The sequence below is a fragment of the Herpailurus yagouaroundi genome, unplaced genomic scaffold (genome assembly GCF_014898765.1).
Source record: "Herpailurus yagouaroundi ecotype Mexico unplaced genomic scaffold, PumYag 139, whole genome shotgun sequence".
Taxonomy (NCBI): domain Eukaryota; kingdom Metazoa; phylum Chordata; class Mammalia; order Carnivora; family Felidae; genus Herpailurus; species Herpailurus yagouaroundi.
The window spans coordinates 9,669,370-9,689,195 of NW_024412394.1; the positions used below are offsets into that span (position 1 = coordinate 9,669,370).

The 19,826-nt window shown below is 54.0% G+C and overlaps 2 protein-coding genes across 4 annotated transcripts in view; both read left to right on the forward strand.

Moving 5' to 3' along the window:
* The window catches only part of TTBK1 (tau tubulin kinase 1), a 41,357-nt gene extending 35,005 nt beyond the window's left edge, over positions 1-6,352 (forward strand). For 2 of the 3 annotated variants that reach the window (XM_040473580.1, XM_040473581.1), the window contains exons 14-15: positions 138-1,720; positions 2,389-6,352. In XM_040473580.1, the coding sequence (XP_040329514.1) occupies positions 138-1,720; positions 2,389-2,779 (1,974 nt within the window). In that variant the 3' untranslated portion in view covers positions 2,780-6,352. The remainder of the gene's footprint in view (positions 1-137; positions 1,721-2,388) is intronic. The other variant, XR_005789747.1, reaches the window with a different exon arrangement.
* A 7,245-nt stretch (positions 6,353-13,597) lies between these two features.
* Positions 13,598-19,632, forward strand: SLC22A7 (solute carrier family 22 member 7). Its single transcript, XM_040473587.1, has 10 exons — positions 13,598-14,131; positions 14,775-14,878; positions 15,012-15,166; positions 15,291-15,459; positions 16,262-16,385; positions 16,741-16,850; positions 17,316-17,530; positions 17,705-17,813; positions 18,523-18,726; positions 19,155-19,632. Exons 1-10 carry the CDS (start codon positions 13,739-13,741, stop codon positions 19,207-19,209), a joined length of 1,638 nt encoding a protein of 545 aa, XP_040329521.1. The 5' UTR covers positions 13,598-13,738; the 3' UTR covers positions 19,210-19,632.
* The last annotated feature ends 194 nt before the right edge of the window (positions 19,633-19,826 follow it).

Below are 19,826 nucleotides of genomic sequence, written 5' to 3' on the forward strand. Positions count from 1 at the left end.
TGCCTACCCTCATGGAGCACACACTCTGGTGCACATGGCTGGGCACGTGGGCCTCCTAGCTTGTGGGCACAGCCCAGGTCTCCTTGGGCCCGGCAGGGTGGGTGACCTCAGCCAGTCCCTGTATGTGCCTCTTGCAGGTGTTCTCCGTGGCATCCCCGTTTGAGGTCAATGGTCTCCCACGAGCTGTGCCTCTGAGCCTGCCCTACCAGGACTTCAAGAAAGACCTCTCTGATTACCGAGAACGGGCTCGGTTGCTCAACAGGGTCCGGAGGGTGGGATTCTCCCACATGCTGCTCACCACCTCCCAGGTCCCACTGGCTCCTGTTCAGCCTCAAGCTAATGGGAAGGAGGAGGAGGATGAGGAGGAGGAGGAGGAAGAGGAGGAAGAGGAGGAGGAAGAGGAGGAGGAGGAAGAAGAGGAGGAGGAGGAGGAAGAAGAGGAGGAGGAGGAAGAAGAGGAGGAGGAGGAGGAGGAGGAAGAGGAGGAGGAGGCAGTGGCTCTAGGGGAGGTGCTGGGGCCTCGCAGTGGCTCCAGCAGTGATGGGAGTGAGAGGAGCACTGACCGGAGCCAAGAGGGTGCCCCTTCCACGCTGCTGGCTGATGACCAGAAGGAGTCCAGGGGCCGGGCCTCCATGGCCGACGGGGACCTGGAGCCTGAGGAGGGCTCCAAAACGCTGGTGCTCGTCTCCCCTGGCGACATGAAGAAGTCGCCCGTCACTGCCGACCTGGCCCCTGACCCTGACCTGGGCACTCTGGCTGCCCTCACTCCTCAGCAAGAGCGGCCCCAGCCCACCGGCAGCCAGCTGGACGTGTCTGAGCCAGGCACCCTGTCCTCTGTCCTCAAGTCTGAGCCCAAGCCCCCTGGGCTGGGAACAGGGCCAGGGGCTGGGGCAGTGACCACAGGGGCAGGAGGAGTGGCAGTCACCTCCTCACCCTTCACCAAAGTTGAGAGGACCTTTGTGCACATTGCAGAGAAAACCCACCTCAATGTCATGTCTTCCGGTGGACAAGCCTCCCGGTCTGAGGAGCTGGGTGCTGGGGGTGAGCTGGGCCTGGAGGCACCCTCTGACGGGAGGGTTGTGGAGGAGGGGGCCTCCGTGCCCCTGGAGAATGGCATCGCCCAGTCAGGGCTGGAGAGCTGTGTTCTGTCTGGACCCCCGATGGATAGCCCCTTGGAGGTGGCCACAGACTCACTGCCCAATGGCCCAGCCCTTGTTAACGGGCCAGCTCCAGCATCCCCGCTGGAACCAGGCCCAGAGAAACTGGCCACTGTCTCCCCCAGCCGCCATGCCATGCTAGGCCCTCGCCCCAGGAGCCGGATCCCTGTCCTGCTGTCTGAGGAGGACACAGGTTCGGAGCCCTCGGGCTCACTGTCGGCCAAAGAGCGGTGGGGCAAGAGGGCCCGACCACAGCAGGACCTGGCACGGCTGGTGATGGAGAAGAGGCAGGGCCGCCTGCTGCTGCGGCTGGCCTCTGGGGCCTCGTCCTCCTCCAGTGAGGAGCAGCGCCGTGCCTCTGAGACGCTCTCAGGCACGGGCTCAGAGGAGGACACGCCTGCCTCGGAGCCTGCCGCCCCCAGGAAGGCAGGGCGGGCAGCTACCACCCGGAGCCGGATTCCCCGCCCCATCAGCATCCGCATGCCCACGCCTGCTGCAGCCCAGCAGTCCCCTGGCAGACCCCACAGAGCTGCCCCCGCATCTGACACAGCCATCACCAGCAGGTGAGAAACCTCTGCCAGCCCCAGGGTGGGCAGAGGGTGACCACAGAAGGCCTCCACCAGCAGGGGCCTCCCCAGAGCCAAGGTCAGGGCCTAGTGAGGATGCAGCTACACCTGTTCACCACCTTCCCCATTAAGTGTCTCTTCTGACTCAGGTCCCAGCCCTGTCACTGGGCTCAAGGGAGGGGCTACAGTGAACATGTCTAGAGGGGTGCCAAGGAGGCCAAACTTGGGAAAGGTTAATAGGGGCCAGTGGAGCTCACATCACAGCCTCAGGTATGTCATGAGGCATTTGAAGCCAAAGGATAAAGGGCAGAGTAGTTGGGAAAAAACACGATTCATATCAATGTAAACACGGGTACATTATAGAGTAGAATGTAAAATCCATGAGAATTTCAGAGATGAAACAGTGACGTCCAAGAAAGCCTGCAGCAAGCTCTTGGGGAGCAGCCTGGGAGAGGGTGGACTCTAGAGGTCCCACCCTGGAGGATGAAGCACCAGGCCTCAGATTATTCACCTGTGCCATGATCTCCTCAGCCTCATCCAGCTCTGAAGACGCAGGACTCTAGGGCTCAGTGCCCAGAGATTCTGAAAATGTCTCTCCTTTTTTGTTTCTTTGCCCTCTTCTTTTCTCTTGCCTTCTGCACCCCTCCATCCCCCTCCTCCCGCAGGCTCCAGCTGCAGAAGCCCCCAGGGTCGGCCGTTGCTGCTGACCTCCGCCCCAAACAGCCCCCCGGCCGTGGCCCGGGCCCAGGGCGAGCCCCAGCCGGCACCAGGCCCCCCGCCCCGCGAAGTCCAGGCCCCTCCACCTCCGCCGCGCCACGCCAGCCCAGCGCGTCCCCCCGGAGCCAGTCCCTGTCCCGTAAAGAGAGCTCCTCTCCCTCGCACCAGGCCCGGCCCGCAGGTCCCCCGCCCCGGGGCGCCCCGCAGGCCCGGGCCCAGCCTGATGGTACCCCCTCCCCGGGGGGCCCCAAGAAAGGACCCAGAGGGAAACTCCAGACTCAGCGCGCAGCAACCAAAGGCCGGGCGGGGGTCGCGGAGGGCCGGGCCGGGGCCAGATAATGACGCGCGAGGCTCTCCGCGGCCCCCCACCCTCACCCCGGCCCCCCATCCGCAGCCGGCCACACTGAAACAGCTCCCAGCACAGCCTTACGCGCCTGACGCGCGCCACCCGCGGCCCCAGCTTCCCGCCTGCACCCGCGAGGACGCGCGCCAGCATTCGCCGCGCCCGCCCGCCGGCCCGGCCGGAGGGGGACGCCTCGCCGCGGGGTTGGGGAGGGGGGGGAGCGCCAGCCTCCCGGTACTCCGCCCCCTCCCCGTGACCCCTGCCATCCCCCTGCCGCCCTTCGGGTGGGGCAGGCTCACCCTCCGCCCCGGGGAAGGCTCAGCCACTTTTTCACTGAGGACTCCACTAATGGGGACGCCCCCTCACCCGCCAGGCCTCTGCTGCTCTTCGTGCTCCCACAGGGACCTCTGCTTACACCTCCTGCGGCGCCTTTTCCTCCTCCCGGCCTTCTTCCAGCCCAAGCCCACCCACCTCCACTTTGAGAAAGGCAGCCTCAAATTCCGGAAGTGGAAGTTCCAGCCTCCCCACCAGGGACCAATACCACAATCTCCTGGAAGCTGTGGTGGTCCAAAAGGCCTTCTCTTCTCAGCTGCTAGGCTGGGGTTGGGGAGCTGGGATCCAGGGGCCATTGGTCTACTCAGGTGTGAGGGGGCAGATCTGACCAGCCCCAAAGTCCGCTCCATTCTGGACACCCCTGTGGAAGATAGTGGGCAGGTGATTGGGGGGGGGGCTGCTCTTCTGCACCCCTAGGGTGCAAAGTCCTTCTCCCCATAAATTTGGGTGGGTCCTCAATGGGAACCAGAGAGCGTGTGTGGGCTGCCTTCCTGGGCACATGTTTCCCAATGGGAAGTTGGAGGGGGGCTTTAAAAAAGGTTTCACCCTCTCCCTTGGCCTCCTGATCTAGTGCTCAGGACCCCTCACCATCAGGAACTCCTTGCCATCTAACCTCAATCCTGCCTGCTGCAGTTTCAGCCAACTTCCCTCTCTCCTGAGTTCAGTGGAGGTGGAGAATGGCTGTTTTTCATCTTCTCTGCACTGGCCCTTTAGAGATTCATGGACTCAGTTCTGGCCGGGTCACCCTGTCTGTCCTCCTGGGGTGGAGAGTGGGCTGGATTGGACCATCATCTGGCCTGACAGCTGGCCCCTGGACTCAAGACAGAAAGGCCCTTCTAAGTCCAGATGGTATGCTTGTGTGATGGGTCCAGCCTAAGTCCCCTCCTCCCCCAGCTAACCCTTCAGCCTGTCTCCTCTTGTCTTAACCCCAACCCATGCAGCTGAGCTGTCCCTGCAGAGGGTGAGGGCTGTGCTGCTCCATGAATGGATATGGGGCTTCCTCCTGGGTCTGGCTCCTGCATAGCTCATCCCACCTCATCATGAGCCTCAACTGCCTACATCTTGGCCAAGCAGCACACGGGCTGCAGAAGGGACAGCCGACCCTGTCTATCTGGGACAGGTCCCCTGCAGGCCTTCTCCATCCTCAGCACCCTCAGCCTCTGTCCCCTGGCCTGGCCCCTCTGTTCTCTGAGTCACAGAGAACAAGGCTAGGCAACCAGGGGAAGAGGAAGAAAGGCCCCAGCAAGCCCCAGTGGTCTGGCAGCATCCAGCCACCATCGCTTAGAAGGATGCCCATGAGGAAGTTGGCCCTGGAAGCAGCCTGGTGGTGCCAGCTGAAGCCCCTCTTGGAGAGTCAGCAGGCTTGGGCAGCTGTTTCCACACCAAGGTGGTGGCTTCTCTGCAAACCAGCCCAGGGGAGGACTCCAGGGTGGACGGCCTTTGAGGTCCATCCCATGCTGACGCAGAAGCTCCCAGAACACTCAGGAAACCTCTCCGGACAGAGCCCTCTTTGTCAACCCAAGACCCTCCCAAGGCCTCTACTGCCCTCTGGGTCCAACAGAGGGGGTGGAAGAGGGGCCACTCCCTGCCACCTAGAGCTTCTCCGAATGACAATCAGCTCGTGCCAGGTGGGGACCAGGGCATGACCCCCGGTGCCCAGGTCCTGGGCCTGCTCCTTGCCACCAACCGAACCGTGAATGTAGGGCCCCCAGCTTCACCTCTGCCCCAGGACCAACAACACCCTGGTTTGGTGTTGGGAAGAAAAGGGGGTGGCCTGAGAGAGCCCCAGGCCCATCTGACCCCTAGCTTCACCCAGCACTGGAGCTGGGCAGAGACGCAAAACCCTGTCTGCTCTCGGGATTCCAGACCTCCCTAGGGCTCCCAACTGACCTCAGGCCTCTGTGTCATGGAATGTCACCAAGGTGGGGGAGGAGGGGTAGGGGTGAGTGTGGGAGGGGACTAGGGAACTGACTCTGCTCTTCTCCCCAGGAAGGATCCAGGGCAGAGGACACCACACCTCCCAGTGTCCCCACCCCCAGCTGCAGCCTCTTCCCCCTTGAGCATCCATCCCCTCCACCAAGCCCTCCTGGGCCTGAGCCCTTTCTCTATAAGAGTGCCACACCACCACCACCACTACCACCACCTCACCCCTCGAGCACTTCCCCATGATGACAAACCTGTGTCATTGGCTCAGACACAGGTCTGCTCACCCCAGAACATGCCTCCCCTCCCAAGCCACACTGTGCACGAAGCGGGTGCAGGAGAAGGGCCATGTCCCATTCATGTGGGCACCCCCCTTCCGGGCTCCTCACGGGGGCCTGGCTCAGTCTTCTCAGCTCCGGGGATCAGCCCTGGTGGGCATGGAGTGGGGGGCAGGGAGGTGCCCTCCCCCTCCCCCAGGGAAGCCACTGAAGAATGTTTACATGCCAAACAGAATGTAACACCCTCCCCCACCTCTTCCCAGTCACTGCATGGCCTCTGCCCACCCTGCACCTGTCCACCCCCACCCCAACACCCTGGAAGCCGCTGTCATGATTAGATCGGGTCTTGGAAGGGAAGTAGCCATCACACCATTAAAAAGCCTGTGGACCTTTCGTTCTGTTGGCCTGGACTCTTCTTCCTTTGGGGAAGAGGGAAAAGCCTAGGCACTGTGGCTGGGAATGGGCAGGGGAGAAGAGTGCAAGTTGGTGGGCAAGTGGGAATGGACTGCCATGGAGGCAGATTAGATTGTCTCTATGGAGATGGAAACAGACGCTCAGGACAGGAACAGATAAAGGGTCACACAGGTGGAAGAGGGCTACTCTCTGTCTCTGATAGCAAAGCCTCTGCTCTCTCAGCTCCCCTGGTTGTCTCTCCAAGGAGGCTCAGAGTCTAGCTTTGTGCAGGGAGGAAGGGAGGAAGTATTTGCATTGCCCCAAAGTTAACAGACACAAGTGAGTTTGGAAAACCATATAGCTAAAAAGCTCACAGGCAAGGAGAAACAATGGTCATTATTCTAGAAAAATCTATGAAAATTATAAATGAATGCAGCCTATGACCTAGCATTGCCACTGACAGAATCATATTATGGATTCGTAAACTTGTGAAATTCCATGTGTCCAAAGTTACTCACTGCAGCATTTTCCATGGAGCTCCCCAAACCTCATCTGCTATCTCACACTCAAAACATTCTGGCAATGGGAGTTTTTTCACTAGATTCACACAAACTCATGTGGTATCAAAACTTGACAAGACCATTTATAATCTTCATTAATTCCACTTATCATACATGTTTGCAATGGAAATATCAAGGTGTTGGATCCTATTAGGGTATTTCATAATATATGGAATACGCACTAAGTATTATGTGTGTATACACACACACACACACACATATATATATACATATACATAATTTTTTAAATGTGAATTCCAAAAGAATTCTCATCCCAATGGTTTGGATAAGAGACTGTGGACTTGTAAAAACAAAAGTTCAGAAGCAATCTAAATGTCCACTAGTTGGGGCTGATCAGTACAGCATGGCCAGCCATATGATGGGGACCCTATCACAGTGTACTGGGAGGCTCTACAGTGAAGGAGGTGTAGACACTTTGTATACGCTTAAGGACTGGTCTCCAAGACTAAGAATAGGTAAAAGAACCATGTGTATGAGGTACAGCTATTTATAGATGAGTGAGGGATCTCTGGTTGCTTCAGGGAGGAAGGCTGTGGAGAAAGGGAGGCTTCACTGCAGTGTACTTGCGGTACCTTTTGTAGTTTGGACCCTATGTTCACCAGGTGTAAAATTTTCCCCTAGGCAATACATAAACAATTTCTGTCTCAGGACAGGCTTCTGGCTGTGCCTGGGATCAGTGGTAAAAGAGACAGGTTCTGAAGTTCTACTTTATGACTCAGATGCAGCTCTGACATTCCAAAACCTGTGTAACCATTTCCTATTCCCCACCCTTGCCTCCTGGGATCCCCTTTCCTCTGACATGCATGCCAGGGGGCTCTAGGTCCTAATTTACCAGACTTCAGTGGGGCCCCCACATGCTTTCACCTTCCTTCTTGTTTAAAAATGTCAAAAGCGGGGCGCCTGGGTGGCGCAGTCGGTTAAGCGTCCGACTTCAGCCAGGTCACGATCTCGCGGTCCGTGAGTTCGAGCCCCGCGTCAGGCTCTGGGCTGATGGCTTGGAGCTTGGAGCCTGTTTCCGATTCTGTGTCTCCCTCTCTCTCTGCCCCTTGCCCGTTCATGCTCTGTCTCTCTCTGTCCCCAAAATAAATAAACGTTAAAAAAAAAAAATAAATGTCAAAAGCAGGGGCGCCTGGGTGGCTCAGTCGGTTGAGCGTCCGACTTCGGCTCAGGTCGTGATCGTGCGGTCTGTGAGTTCGAGCCCCGTGTCGGGCTCTGTGCTGACAGCTCAGAGCCTGGAGCCTGTTTCAGATTCTGTGTCTCCCTCTCTCTCTCTGACTCTCCCCCGTTCATGCTCTGTCTCTCTCTGCCTTGAAAATAAATAAACGTTAAAAAAAATTTTTTTTAAATAAAAATGTCAAAAGCAGGTCATATTTGTAGTATAAAAGTGAATGTTATCAGCATATAGAATAAAACAGGAAAGCCCCCTGTCCATGAATCTGATCATCTAGAGGTAACTCCTATAAATGGATTTTTTAAAATGTTTGTGTGTGTGTGTGTGTGTGTGTGTGTGTGTGTGTGTGTGAGAGAGAGAGAGAGAGAGAGAGGCAGAGAGAGAGAGCGGGACAGATCATCCCAAGTGAGCTCTGTGCTGACAGCTTTGGTGCTGACAACAGTGAGCCCGATGAGAGGTCAAACTCAAGAACCGCAAGATCACGACCTGAACCAAAGCCGGAAGTTGGACACTCGACCCACTGAACCACCCAGGCACCCAGTGGATCATTAAAAAAAAAATTTTTTTTTTAATCTCTACACCCAACGTGGGGCTCAAATTCACAATCCCAAGATCGAGAGTCACATGCTCTAACCACTGAGCCACCCAGGTGTCCCAATGGCTTTTTCCTTATGTTTATAACTCTCTCCCTCCCTCTCCCTCTCTCTCCCCCCTCATAAATAGAAGAGCATATTATACTTGCTATTCTGAAATGATTTTTATGCCCAGCGATATCTTAAAATACAGTTTTTAGTGTATTCACAGAGTCGTGCAACCATCACCACAATCAATTTTAGAACATTTTGATCACCCCAAAAAGAAACTCCTTATCCATTAACAGTCACTCCCAAATCTCCCCAACACCTCCAGCTCTTAGGCAACCACTAATCTACTTTCTTTTTCTGTATAGATTTGCCTATTTTGAACATTTCCTATAATACATGAAATACATTTCATACAATATGTGGCTCTTTGTGACTTCCTTCTTTCACTTAGCATTGTTTTCGAGGTCCATCCATTTCATGGCTGAATGATATTCCATTCTGTGAATAGACCATATTTTGTGTATCCATTTATCATTTGATGGGCTTTGGGTTGTTTCTACCTTTTGGCTGCTGTGAATAATGCTGCTATTAGTATTTGTTTACAAGTGTTTGTGTGGACATATGTCTTCATTTCTCTTGGGTGTATGCCTAGAAGTAGAATTGCTGGGTCATCTGGTAATTCTATGTTGTTTTTTAAATCAATTTTTTAAAATGTTTATTTATTGTGTGTGAGAGAGAGTACAAGCAGGGGAGGGTCAGAGAGAGAGAGAGAGAGAGAGAGAGAGAGAGAATCCCAAGCAGGCTCCATGCTGTCAGTGCAGAGCCTGACACAGGGCTGGACTTTATGAACCATGAGATCATGACCTGATCCAAAACGAAGAGTCAGATGCTTAACCAACTGAGCCACCCAGGTGCCCCTGGCAATTCTATCTTTAACATTTTGAGGAATTGCCAAACATTGCACCATTTTACATTCCTACCAGTAATATATGAGGATGTTCTTTTTAATGGCTACATAGTAGTCCATGGCATGAATGATCCATAATCTATTTAACCTACTCCTTGTTGATTTTTCATTAGATTCTCTCTAACTTTTCACTCTTTCAAGTAGTATCAAAGTTAACATACTGGCTCCAATCTTTGCTTATCTCTGCAAGTCTAGTGCTAGGAAAAATTCCCAGAATAATCAAATAGATGAAAAATGGTATCTTGCCCAATTTTTTATTTCTCTTCCTATTACTGAGAAGGAAGGAGGGAATGCCATGATTACTCATTCATTATTTAACATTCTTTCAATCATTCATTCATTCATTCATTCAACTAATTCTTCAGGCCATTGCTGAGCTCCACATGTACCAGAAGCTATGCCAGACATGGGACATTGTCTGAGAATTGAGGCAAAGCATAGAGGGCTCTCAAGAAGGTGGTTGTAAATTAACTTTCACTTGACATGTGCTATATGCACTCAGGCAGAGACTCCTAGCCCAGACTGGGCCCTTCAAGGAAGGGCCTCAGATGGATATGATTCTTAGACTGAATTTTGAAGGACAAACTGAAGTTGGCCAGATGACGAGGAAAGGACATTCCTGGCAGAGGGAGTAGCATGGGCCAGTTGTGGAGGAGTGAGAACTACATGTCATTCAGTGTGGTGGTTATAGGTGTGAACTGAGGGATAGAGAGAGGAGTGAAAGGTGGTGGGACCGTGCCAAGGAGGACAGCTTTATAGGGTTGTAGAGAATCCCTGCTTTCCCCATTCTCCAAGCCTGAGATCTGCTGGGCACACTCACCTCCTGAGGTCCAACATGACTGCCACAGCCTACATGATGCTCCATGGGTGAGGAGCTATGAGAGCTCTGAGGACATGGGCACAGAGAAATAAGTGGCTTCATGGAGGCTGTTCAGTCAGGGGCTAGAGAGGGGCCATAAGATCAAGGACATTGGAGGTACATTTGTTAGTAGAGAGAGGTCCCTTGGGTATACCTGGAGAAAAGAGACAGGGTAGGAGTAGGGTGGGTGGTGCCATGCCTCTGATCATCAGACACTGGGGCCTGCTGAGACTTTCCCACTGGCTACTCAGGAGTCAAGGCCAAGCCAAGACAGAAGGACAGTCAGGATAACCTTCTGAGTCCTCAGAAGATGTCATTGTTCATGGTGATGAGGTGATGGGGAGGGGAGGCTACATGGTCATAGGAATGTGGCTATAGATTAAAAGGGACACATGAGACAAGTTCATGTTCATCACTCCAGGTGGCATTTTCTGCATTCCTTCTCATCCCATGTACCATTAAACCCAAAGTGGCATAACATTACCCATTACCACCACCATCAAATTTACCACAATTAATACCTCTATCTCCATTACCCACCTCTAACTCTATTACCAGCCCCATCATTATTCAAATCACAGATACCCTTCTCCCAAACTAGGCTCCGTCACCACCATTACCATCAACATTACCAGCCTCTGATGACAGAATGATTAACAAGAGAGATAAGATTCTTGCTCTCAGGGATCCTGTACGTCTTCATCATGACCACCACCACCACTTTCACCACCACAATACCATCACCATAGCCACGCCCACCATCACCTCCTCCACCATTAATACCACCACCACCACCATCAGTATCATCTACAATATAACCCTTGTAACCACCACTGCCTTCATAACCACATCAGTATTACTATTATCCTAGCCCCATACCCCTCACCCCTACTCCAACCATCCCCATCACCACCATTTTACCATCAGTATTCCCATCCCATTACCATACTTATCACTAAATTGGGATTCCATCAGTTGGAATTCCACCGTTATTACCACCATCGTCAATGTAGGAAATAATTACATGGGTTGCAGTTTAATGGTGTTTAATAATGCTTTAAGGGAAACCCCTACTAAGAAGGGAAGGTCATCTAAGGTCACTCAATGTAGAGAGGGGAAAAGAGTAATAAGTCTTAAAGTGTAAGAAATCTGTATTGCAAGCAATCCCAAATGGGAACTTATTCTTCCCCAAATCCTCTAACAATTCTAGCAATAATTTCAACAAAGGAGTTGCTATTTTTCCAGTGCACAAGTCTCCTTCTCCTCTAGTTTGGTATAAATGAATGTTTCCTCCATCTTGGCCTCTGAGCTCAAGTTTGGATTCCCAGGTTGGAGAGGGATGAGAATGGTTAAAAATTTAATCAAAACCAGCTCTTAACTAGTGGGTTAGAGCTGATCTGCCCTCTGGTTAGACCCTTGGCATTTCAAACCTTGCCTGTCTATTTCCATCATCTGCCTCCACACATCATGGTCACTGTCACCACCACTCCTTGATGACATGAGAGAGGAGAGTTGCCATACAGGGTGGAAGCAGGAAATAAAATGAAGACAGGAGTACAATTAATACCAAATCATTCTCTGTAGAAAGTGGCTACATATTTAGATCTGAGTTTCCTAGGAGTCAATGCAAAGAGGGGAAGGTAACCACTATCCGACTATCCGCTCTTTCTCATATTAAGGCAGGAGAGAAATTCCCATGGTGGAGGAAAAAAAAAAAAAAAAAAAAAAGGCACCGCAGCCATGCCCAGACTTGGCCTCATTGGCTGTTTCCTTTGGCTATGAAAACTTCAGAGTATTTCCTATGAACCACGGGGGTGAGATGCCTGCAAAACTTAGCTCTTGGAGCTGCAAATGGTTGTGGTTATTTGTTTGTATGTATGTATGTTTGTTTGTTTGTTTGTTTGTTTGTTTTTAAAGTAGGCTCCGTGCCCTCACCATCCTGAGATCAAGAGTTGCATGCTCCACCGACTGAGCCAGCCAGGTGCCTCGATATTTTATATTTTTATATAAATAATATGATTATGAGGGAGGAACCAACAGGGTAGAAGTCACATGTAGGTGAGAGCAAGAGGGGCAGGGCTGTGTCACTCGTAAGCTGGTCTCCAGGGCAGCTTGGGCATCCACCAAGTGAATAAAAGCAAGGCCAGTGCTGCCCAGGGGACTGCAAGGAGGTGTGAGGTGCCAACAGGCTGGTGTATTGGGGGAACTGGAGGAAAGGGGGCATGGTAGGGAAGGGCCAGCATGGGGCTAAGGGAGAGGGGCAATCCTGGAGGGGGGAGGGGAGGAATCACATGGGTCAAATGGAGAAGCTGGACTTTCACCCTCCAGCAGTGGGAGCTTTGCCCTGGGATGCTGCCCTGTCAGCTTTGTGTTTCTAAATGTCCACTGTGGCAGGTGTGCAGAGGTGAGAGGGGTGAGAGGGGTGAGACTGGAGGCAGGAAGCCTTGTTCAGCTTGTTCTAACTCTCTTGCTAGACTGTGTGCTCCCTGAGGGCAGGGGCTGTGACAGGCATCTTTGTACTCTGCAGAATGCTTAGGTTATCTTACTGTTATCACCTCCTGTCATGGCCATTAGATCACTGTCCTCCTCTCATGCTGCCACGTTATTAGCACCACCCTTACCACACATCATGTCAGTGGGTTAGTTCTTCTCCCAGAGCTTTCTCGGGGAGCCCAGCCTAGTGCACACAGAACATCCTCAGTGCAGCAGCAGGTCAAAGGCCTGGGCAGAGGCAGGGATCCTGGTCCTCTTTCCAGTTCTGCTGCTGAGTCACTGTGTGGCCCCAGCAATGCCCCCGCCCCACCCCCCATCACCGTTTCCTTAGCTGTTCAAAATGAGGGCTACATTAAATTAGTGGTTTTCAAATTTTTTTTTTAGGTTGGGCCTTTTAGAAGCCTATTTGCTTAGAAATCTGGAGCCCTGGGGAAAACAAATTTGACAACCTCCCAGCTCTGCCAACACTGAGTTTGGAGAAGCAGATGAGAATAAAGCTGATATTGCTGGCCTCTGCTGTGCTTTTGCTGCAGGGGCCATGAATGGGAACTGAGTGGGGAAAGTCAGACAAATCCTGAGTCTTAGGCATTGCAGCTACCTATGGTGGGACCTTGGCAAACCGCTCTCTCTGCCCACTCAGTCCCCCAAGGGGAAGCTCCTGAAAAGAGGGGCAGGGGGAAGGCAGGAGGGACTATGTATATGGGAAGTGGGACGGTGATAGGTCTGGGATCCTCCAGATTGACCAGGCTGCCCAGTGCAGTTCCAGGTGTGTCTCAGGCCAGGGCATAAGCTCCAGGTGGGGGCCTTGGGGTATAGGGAGGCTTTGTGACTCAGCAGAAAGTACTCTTCAACCTGGTTAGGGCCTAGCTCTCAGTCTTGAATCCTGAGGGTCCAGCCAAGCTGTGGCTTCAATACATAAGGCTGACCTAAATCTTCACAGGACAAAGGGCATTCCTGGAGAGTTGCCATCAGGCTCCAGGGGACTCCTCCTCTTAAGGACTCTTGGAGCTCAGTTGATCCTGGGGCTAGGGGCTCACTTCCTGCACACCTAGCTACCCCATCATGGCAACTGGAGGCTACCCCTGAGCACCAATATGTAAGTCCCAGAGCCATGGAGTCGGTGACCTCTGAATGGACGGCCCCTCACCCAGGCACTGGGCCAAATAGGCGGGGATCCCTGGAGACCTGGTGACCAGGGAGGGCTCAGTCCTGGCCCAGCCCCTGAGGGCTGGATTCTGATGGTAAACTTCTGCTCATCAGTCTACTTGCTCCCGCCTCCAGAGTCCAAAGGTCCAAGTGGTGGGTGGACTGTGCTGCACTGAACGCTACAGAGGAAGCCCGCACTGAGACTGGTCAGTGGGTGGGTGGGCGGCATGAGATTTGAAGAGCTGCTAGATCAGGTGGGAGGCTTTGGGCCTTTCCAACTGTGGAATGTGGCACTGCTGGCCCTGCCCCGAGTGCTGCTGCCCATGAACTTTCTCCTGCCCATCTTCCTGGCTGCCGTACCTGCCCACCGCTGTGCCCTCCCTGGTGCCCCTGCCAACTTCAGCCACCAGGACGCTTGGCTGGAGGCCCACCTGCCCCGGGAGCCCGATGGCACCCTCAGCTCCTGCCTCTACTTCAATCACTCCCAGGCCCTCCCCAACACCACATTATGGGGAGCGGGGCAGAGCCCTGGGCAGCTGGAGGGTGAGCCTTCCACAATGCCCTGTCCTCAGGGCTGGGAGTACGACCGCTCGGAGTTCTCCTCCACCATTGCAACCGAGGTACCTGAGCAGGAGATTGGGGGACACATGAATGGGATGGGCCTGCCACTGCCCTGGGTGATTAATTACTGTGTGGGCATTAGACCTGTTACCTTACCTTACCTAATCTCAGTTTACCTATCTGTAGATGGTGTCTATGAATTTAAAGCACTGAGCTTAGTTCCTGGCTTGTAGTAAGGAGCCCATACACCAGAGCTGCTATTATTAATTAGGAGGTGATTAAGGCAGGTAAGGGCTAAGATGGCTCTAGGGAGTTGGGGGAGAGTTGAGAAAGGTGTTCTGCAGTAGGAGAAGGAGACACAATAGAGGCCTCCTTCTTTCCCTTTCTTTTGGGCCCAGGTCTGGGATTTACTTAATCTACCTAGAGGTGAGTGCAGATGGGGCAGAGTCTCTCTAGAGAGGAGCGGACCTGTTGTCAAGGTCAAGACCCTCCACAGAAAGAAGTTGAGGCTACAGAATTGGGGAAGGGCAAAGTCTCTTACCCCTCAAATTGGAGTGAATAGTTGAGGGTTTATTATCTGACACGGAGGTACCAATATGGAACAGTTGACCTCAGGAGGCCGAGAGTCTGGAGGTGGGGGGGTTGGTGCTACCTGGACAGGGCCTGTGCCCATGAGAGGCCCCTCCCTGTCTGTCCCTGCAGTGGGACCTCGTGTGTGAGCAGAAAGGCCTGAACAAAGCCACGTCCACCTTCTTCTTTGCTGGTGTGCTTGTGGGGGCTGTGGCCTTCGGATACCTGTCTGACAGGTGGGGTGCAGTGGGGGCCAATAAGGGAGCGGGCTGGGGCACCCTCTCCCACTGGTTGGGGTATGGGCCTAGTCTACCTCTGTCGTGGGACCTCCCCTCTACAGGGAACTGACTCTGCATGACCCCTGTGCAGGTTTGGGCGGCGCCGTCTACTGCTGGTGGCCTATGTGAGTTCCCTGGTGCTAGGCCTGGTGTCTGCAGCCTCAGTCAGTTACATCATGTTTGTCATCACCCGCACCCTCACTGGCACAGCTCTGGCTGGCTTCACCATCATCGTGATGCCACTGGGTGAGGCAGGCAAAGGACGGGCAGGGCCCAGAAGACTGGAGGGAGGCAGTTGTCAAGGGTGAGACTGAACTCATCTGGCCCTTGCTAACTGTCTTCCTGTCTCTGGCCCCTGCCCTGGGCCCAGAACTGGAATGGCTGGACGTGGAACACCGCACCGTGGCAGGTGTCCTGAGCAGCACCTTCTGGACAGGGGGTGTGACGCTGTTGGCACTGGTCGGGTACCTGATACGGGACTGGCGATGGCTTCTGCTGGCTGTCACTCTGCCTTGTGCCCCAGGGATCCTCAGCCTCTGGTGAGGACTGTGGGCAGCTTGGGAGTGGGAGATAGAGGAAGCCAGAGATAGAGTTAATCAGAGGCTGAGATTAGAATACAGAGTGACTGAGATATGAAAAGAAAGAAAAAGTCAGTGACCGAGAAACAGAAAAAGAGAGAAAGAGAGACAGACCAGTACAAAGAAGATGGCAGTGGGCATGAGAAGCAGAGAAACACACAGTAACATATTGAGAGACAGTGGAGAGACAGAAACAGAACCAGTGAGAGATAGCAAGTGGCAGAGACCAGGACTGAGGGGCAGATTCAGGGGGACAGATAGAGATGGACATGGGGGTCACAAGAGAGACAGGGATGGAGAGACAGGGCCAGCATAGGGGTAGGGAGTCCAAGCAGGACAATAGGAAGCCAGGCAGGGTGGGCATTTCATTGTCTTCCAAAAATGAATTGGCTTTTGATGCCCCTTGGGGATTTCTGTATGTCGGTCTCTCCTTCATCCTATGCCCTCCTGTCACTTATGGGAGAAGTGGGTGGCTGACGCTGGGGAATGAGAATGAGACCAATCCAGTTGAACAGAGAAGGGAATCCCAGGCTGTGGAGGAACTAAGCCTGGGCAAGGAAGTGTGGCAGGGTGGATTTTAAGTTGGGCTTTAAAGGATGAATAAAAGTTTGTCAGGTGAGGAGGGTTTGAGAAGGAGAGCACATTGCAGGTTGAGGGGACTGCATGAGCAAGAGCCTGGAGGCTGACAGGCTATGGTGTGTCCAGGAGGGAGATGTGACTGTGGGTGCTAACTCTGCCTGAAGGGCCTCCTGCTGTCCCCCAGGTGGGTGCCTGAGTCTGCACGCTGGCTTCTGACCCAGGGCCGTGTGGAGGAGGCCCACAGGTACCTACTCCGCTGTGCCAGGATCAATGGGCGGCCTGTGGGTGAGGACAGCCTGAGCCGGGAGGTGAGAGTGAATGTGTGTGTGTGAGCACATGCAAGTCCATGTGTGTGGGGACGCGCACGTGTGTGTGTGTGTGTGTGTGTGTGGCCGTCCCGTGTCAAGCGTCCCCTTCCTGGGGCCCACTGTATGTGCAGGAAAAGCTCCTGACCCCCAGTGGAGAGTTTCCAAACTCATTGGGATGTCCTACCTGCCTCTGGTGGGCCACACCCTTGACTCGGAGCCCACCCGACTCAGCCTGCACGTGCATCCCCACCCCCACTATTGGAGAAGGGAGGAGGAACAGAGACCCAGAGAGATCAGTGTGCCTAGCTAAGCACAGCCAACTCTGATGTCACAAACTCTCCTCCTCTCCCACCAGGCCCTGAGCAAAGTGGCCGCCAGAGAGCAAGTGGTCCGCAGACCCTCGTACCTAGACCTATTCCGGACCCCAAGGCTCCGACATATCTCGCTATGCTGCATGGTGATGTGGTGAGGAGCGGGGGATGGGTGGACAGAGAGGCAGACTCCAGAATGATGCTGAGTGTGAGTTGGAGGGACTGTAACCGTGCAGGGCAGGAGGACCAGCCTCTGGGGAGATGGGACACTGGAAGATCACAAGATGGAGCAGGCATCAGAAGCAGGGCTCAAATTCAGGTGCTGCCACTTCCTGTGAGATCTTGGACAGGTCACTTAACCCCAAGCCTCAGAGCCCCTTCTGCAAAACAGGATGCTGTTAGTTCCTACCTCACAAGGTTGCTGTGAAGATTAGGTAAAGACGCTTTGGCCACTGGCACGTGCTGCATACTCCGTGGGGATTATGAGGACAGGGATGGTGGTGGGCAGTAGGCTCTGGAGGCGGGGGAGGTGGTCCCTCTAAAAGGCCAAGGCTCCCTAGGAAGACAGGACAAGGGGGATGAAGAGGAGGGCCCCTGAGTGCATTGCGACCCCTTTCAGGTTTGGAGTAAACTTCTCCTATTATGGCCTGAGCCTGGACGTGTCGGGGCTGGGGCTGAACGTGTACCAAACGCAGCTGCTGTTCGGGGCCGTGGAGGTGCCCTCCAAGCTGCTGGTCTACCTGTCGGTGCGCCACGCAGGACGCCGTCTCACGCAAGCAGGAACGCTGCTGGGTGCCGCCCTTGCTTTTGGTGCCAGACTGCTGGTGACCTCGGGTGAGCCTCACCCGGAGGCCCCGCCCACTCATCGGAGGCCCCGCCTCCTGGCCCAGAGCTCCTGCCCTTTCCCGGAGGCCCCCACTCAAAGCCCTCCATTTGGGCAACCTCCCACCCTGGGAGTTCTCGGTCTCGCACAAGACCCGCTCACTGCCTGAACCCCTTTTCCTCTAGAGATGGGGTCTTGGAGCACCGCCTTAGCAGTGATGGGAAAAGGTTTTTGTGAAGCTGCCTTCACCACAGCCTATCTGTTCACATCGGAGTTGTACCCTACCGTGCTCAGGTGAGGGGAGCCTGACAACCCATGGGGGGGGGGGAGGGCTTGTAATCACTTCTCTTTACCAACCCCCCCTTCCCCGCCACGCGCGCGCGCGCGCGCGCACACACACACACACACACACACACACACACACACACACTGCAGCCCAGTTCCTCCCACCCATTCCTTATACCACACCCAGAATACAGAGCTAATCAGAGCCGTCTGCGTTTGCTTAAGTCTGGGAGAAGGCAGAACATTTTATCTTTACTAAGTGACCCTGAGTGAGGTCACACTTCTCTGGGGCTCCTTTAAAATAAAACAGTCACAAAAGGCGCCATCTGTACCTCCCTCCCATTTACCACAGCCCAGGCAGAGCTGCCTTATGGGGTTGTCTCTGAAAGTAATGCCTGGGGCCCTTTCAGCTAGCTATTGGCAGGTGGGGAGACTTGTCGGTAACTGGGTATGCTTAGAAAGCCTTGCTCCTCCTCTACCAACATGACAGGGTCTGTAGGAGCTGCTGTCCCTCTTCCTTCCACATCACCCTACTCTCAGAATGAGGGTCCCTAGCCTGGGGACAGGTGGGAAGACCACCTGAAAGAAGCCTTAGCTTTCTTAGCCGTCTGGGGAGAAGGGGACACCAGGGCTTGCCAGCCCAGGATGGGGGAGCCCTGTGAGGCATGACCCTAAGTAGGTGTGAACACCTACCTTCCCCTATCCTCTTTCTGAACAGACAGACAGGAATGGGGCTGACTGCACTGGTGGGCCGGCTGGGGGGCTCTTTGGCTCCACTGGCAGCCTTGCTGGATGGAGTATGGCTGTCACTACCCATGCTCACTTATGGGGGGATCGCCTTGCTGGCTGCCTGCACTGCCCTCCTGCTACCAGAGACGAAGCAAGCACAGCTGCCAGAGACCATCCAGGATGTGGAGAGGAGGTGTGTGCACAGAACTATTTGTGTCTGTGTGAGCACATGCATGTGGGAATGGGTGCCCAGGTACCTGACACCTTAGGTAGGATTCAGAGAAGACCTGTGTGCACATTGTGTATCTGGTGCATATGTGCAAGCGTGCATGGGTGTATGGCCTGAGGTATGCAAACTGCATGTGTAAAAGTACACAAGTCCATATATGTGTGTGTACACAGATGTCCAAGATTGTCCAGGAAGAGGTGGATGTGTGCACCCCTTCACGTATGCCTGCACATCAGAGATGCATACAAGCATGTGTGCGAATCACTGGCAGAAGTATACATGTTTGTTTACCAGCAGCTGAGGAGAGGCATAGGCCAGCCGTGATGAGGCAGGCTTGGATGGTAGGCCCAGGGGCTAAATCCCACCATTGCTCATGACTCCTTCTTCCCCAGTGCCCTGTCTAGGCTTCAGGAGGAAGAGATGCCCATGAAGCAGATCCAGAACTGAGTGGTATCAGGGGCAAGCTCTCTACAGAAGTTCTGCAGCAGGGGCTGGAAGATTAGAAGGGCAAGCCCTGTGGCTGGGGCTACGGGCATCAAGTCCCCTGCCCAGGGCTGGAGTTGCCACCAGTTCCCCCTTCTCTGTGCTCATCCAGCCTTGACTGTTTAGCGTCCAGCTTCCTAGAATGCAGTGGGCTGCTGGACAATTCTGGTACCCCTCTTATTCTGTAAATAAAGGTGTCCCGTGGGTTTGAGGCAGCAGTGAGCAGCTGTGGGATGAGCCCTGGATGGGAAGCCAGAGTCTGGCCCTGGGTTCTAATCCCAACTTTGCCACTGATTTGCTGTGTGACCTTGGGCATGTGGGTTTCCCTCTCTGGGCTTCAGTCTGTTCATCTCTCAAACGGATAATGAAGCCTCTTAGCAGACCTCACCACAGGATCTGTCTGTTGTCATGCTCAAATGAGATGTTGAATAATGTGTTTCTCCTACAGATGGTGCTAAAGAAGGAATTGCCCTATGATAACTTCTGGCACCAACAGAGCTGGTGGGCATGCTGTCCACTCACTGCATGGTGCTGGGAACTGTGCAGGACCAGGGTTCCAGGAGAACAGAGCTCTTTGTTCC

What these genes read in the sequence shown, in the direction of transcription:
- SLC22A7 (XM_040473587.1), top strand. Translation starts at nt 13,739, where the DNA reads ATGAGATTTGAAGAGCTGCTAGATCAGGTGGGAGGCTTTGGGCCTTTC. An exon ending in CCTCCACCATTGCAACCGAG is followed by an intron (nt 14,132 to 14,774) that starts GTACCTGAGCAG and finishes CTGTCCCTGCAG; the next exon opens with TGGGACCTCGTGTGTGAGCA. An exon ending in TTCGGATACCTGTCTGACAG is followed by an intron (nt 14,879 to 15,011) that starts GTGGGGTGCAGT and finishes ACCCCTGTGCAG; the next exon opens with GTTTGGGCGGCGCCGTCTAC.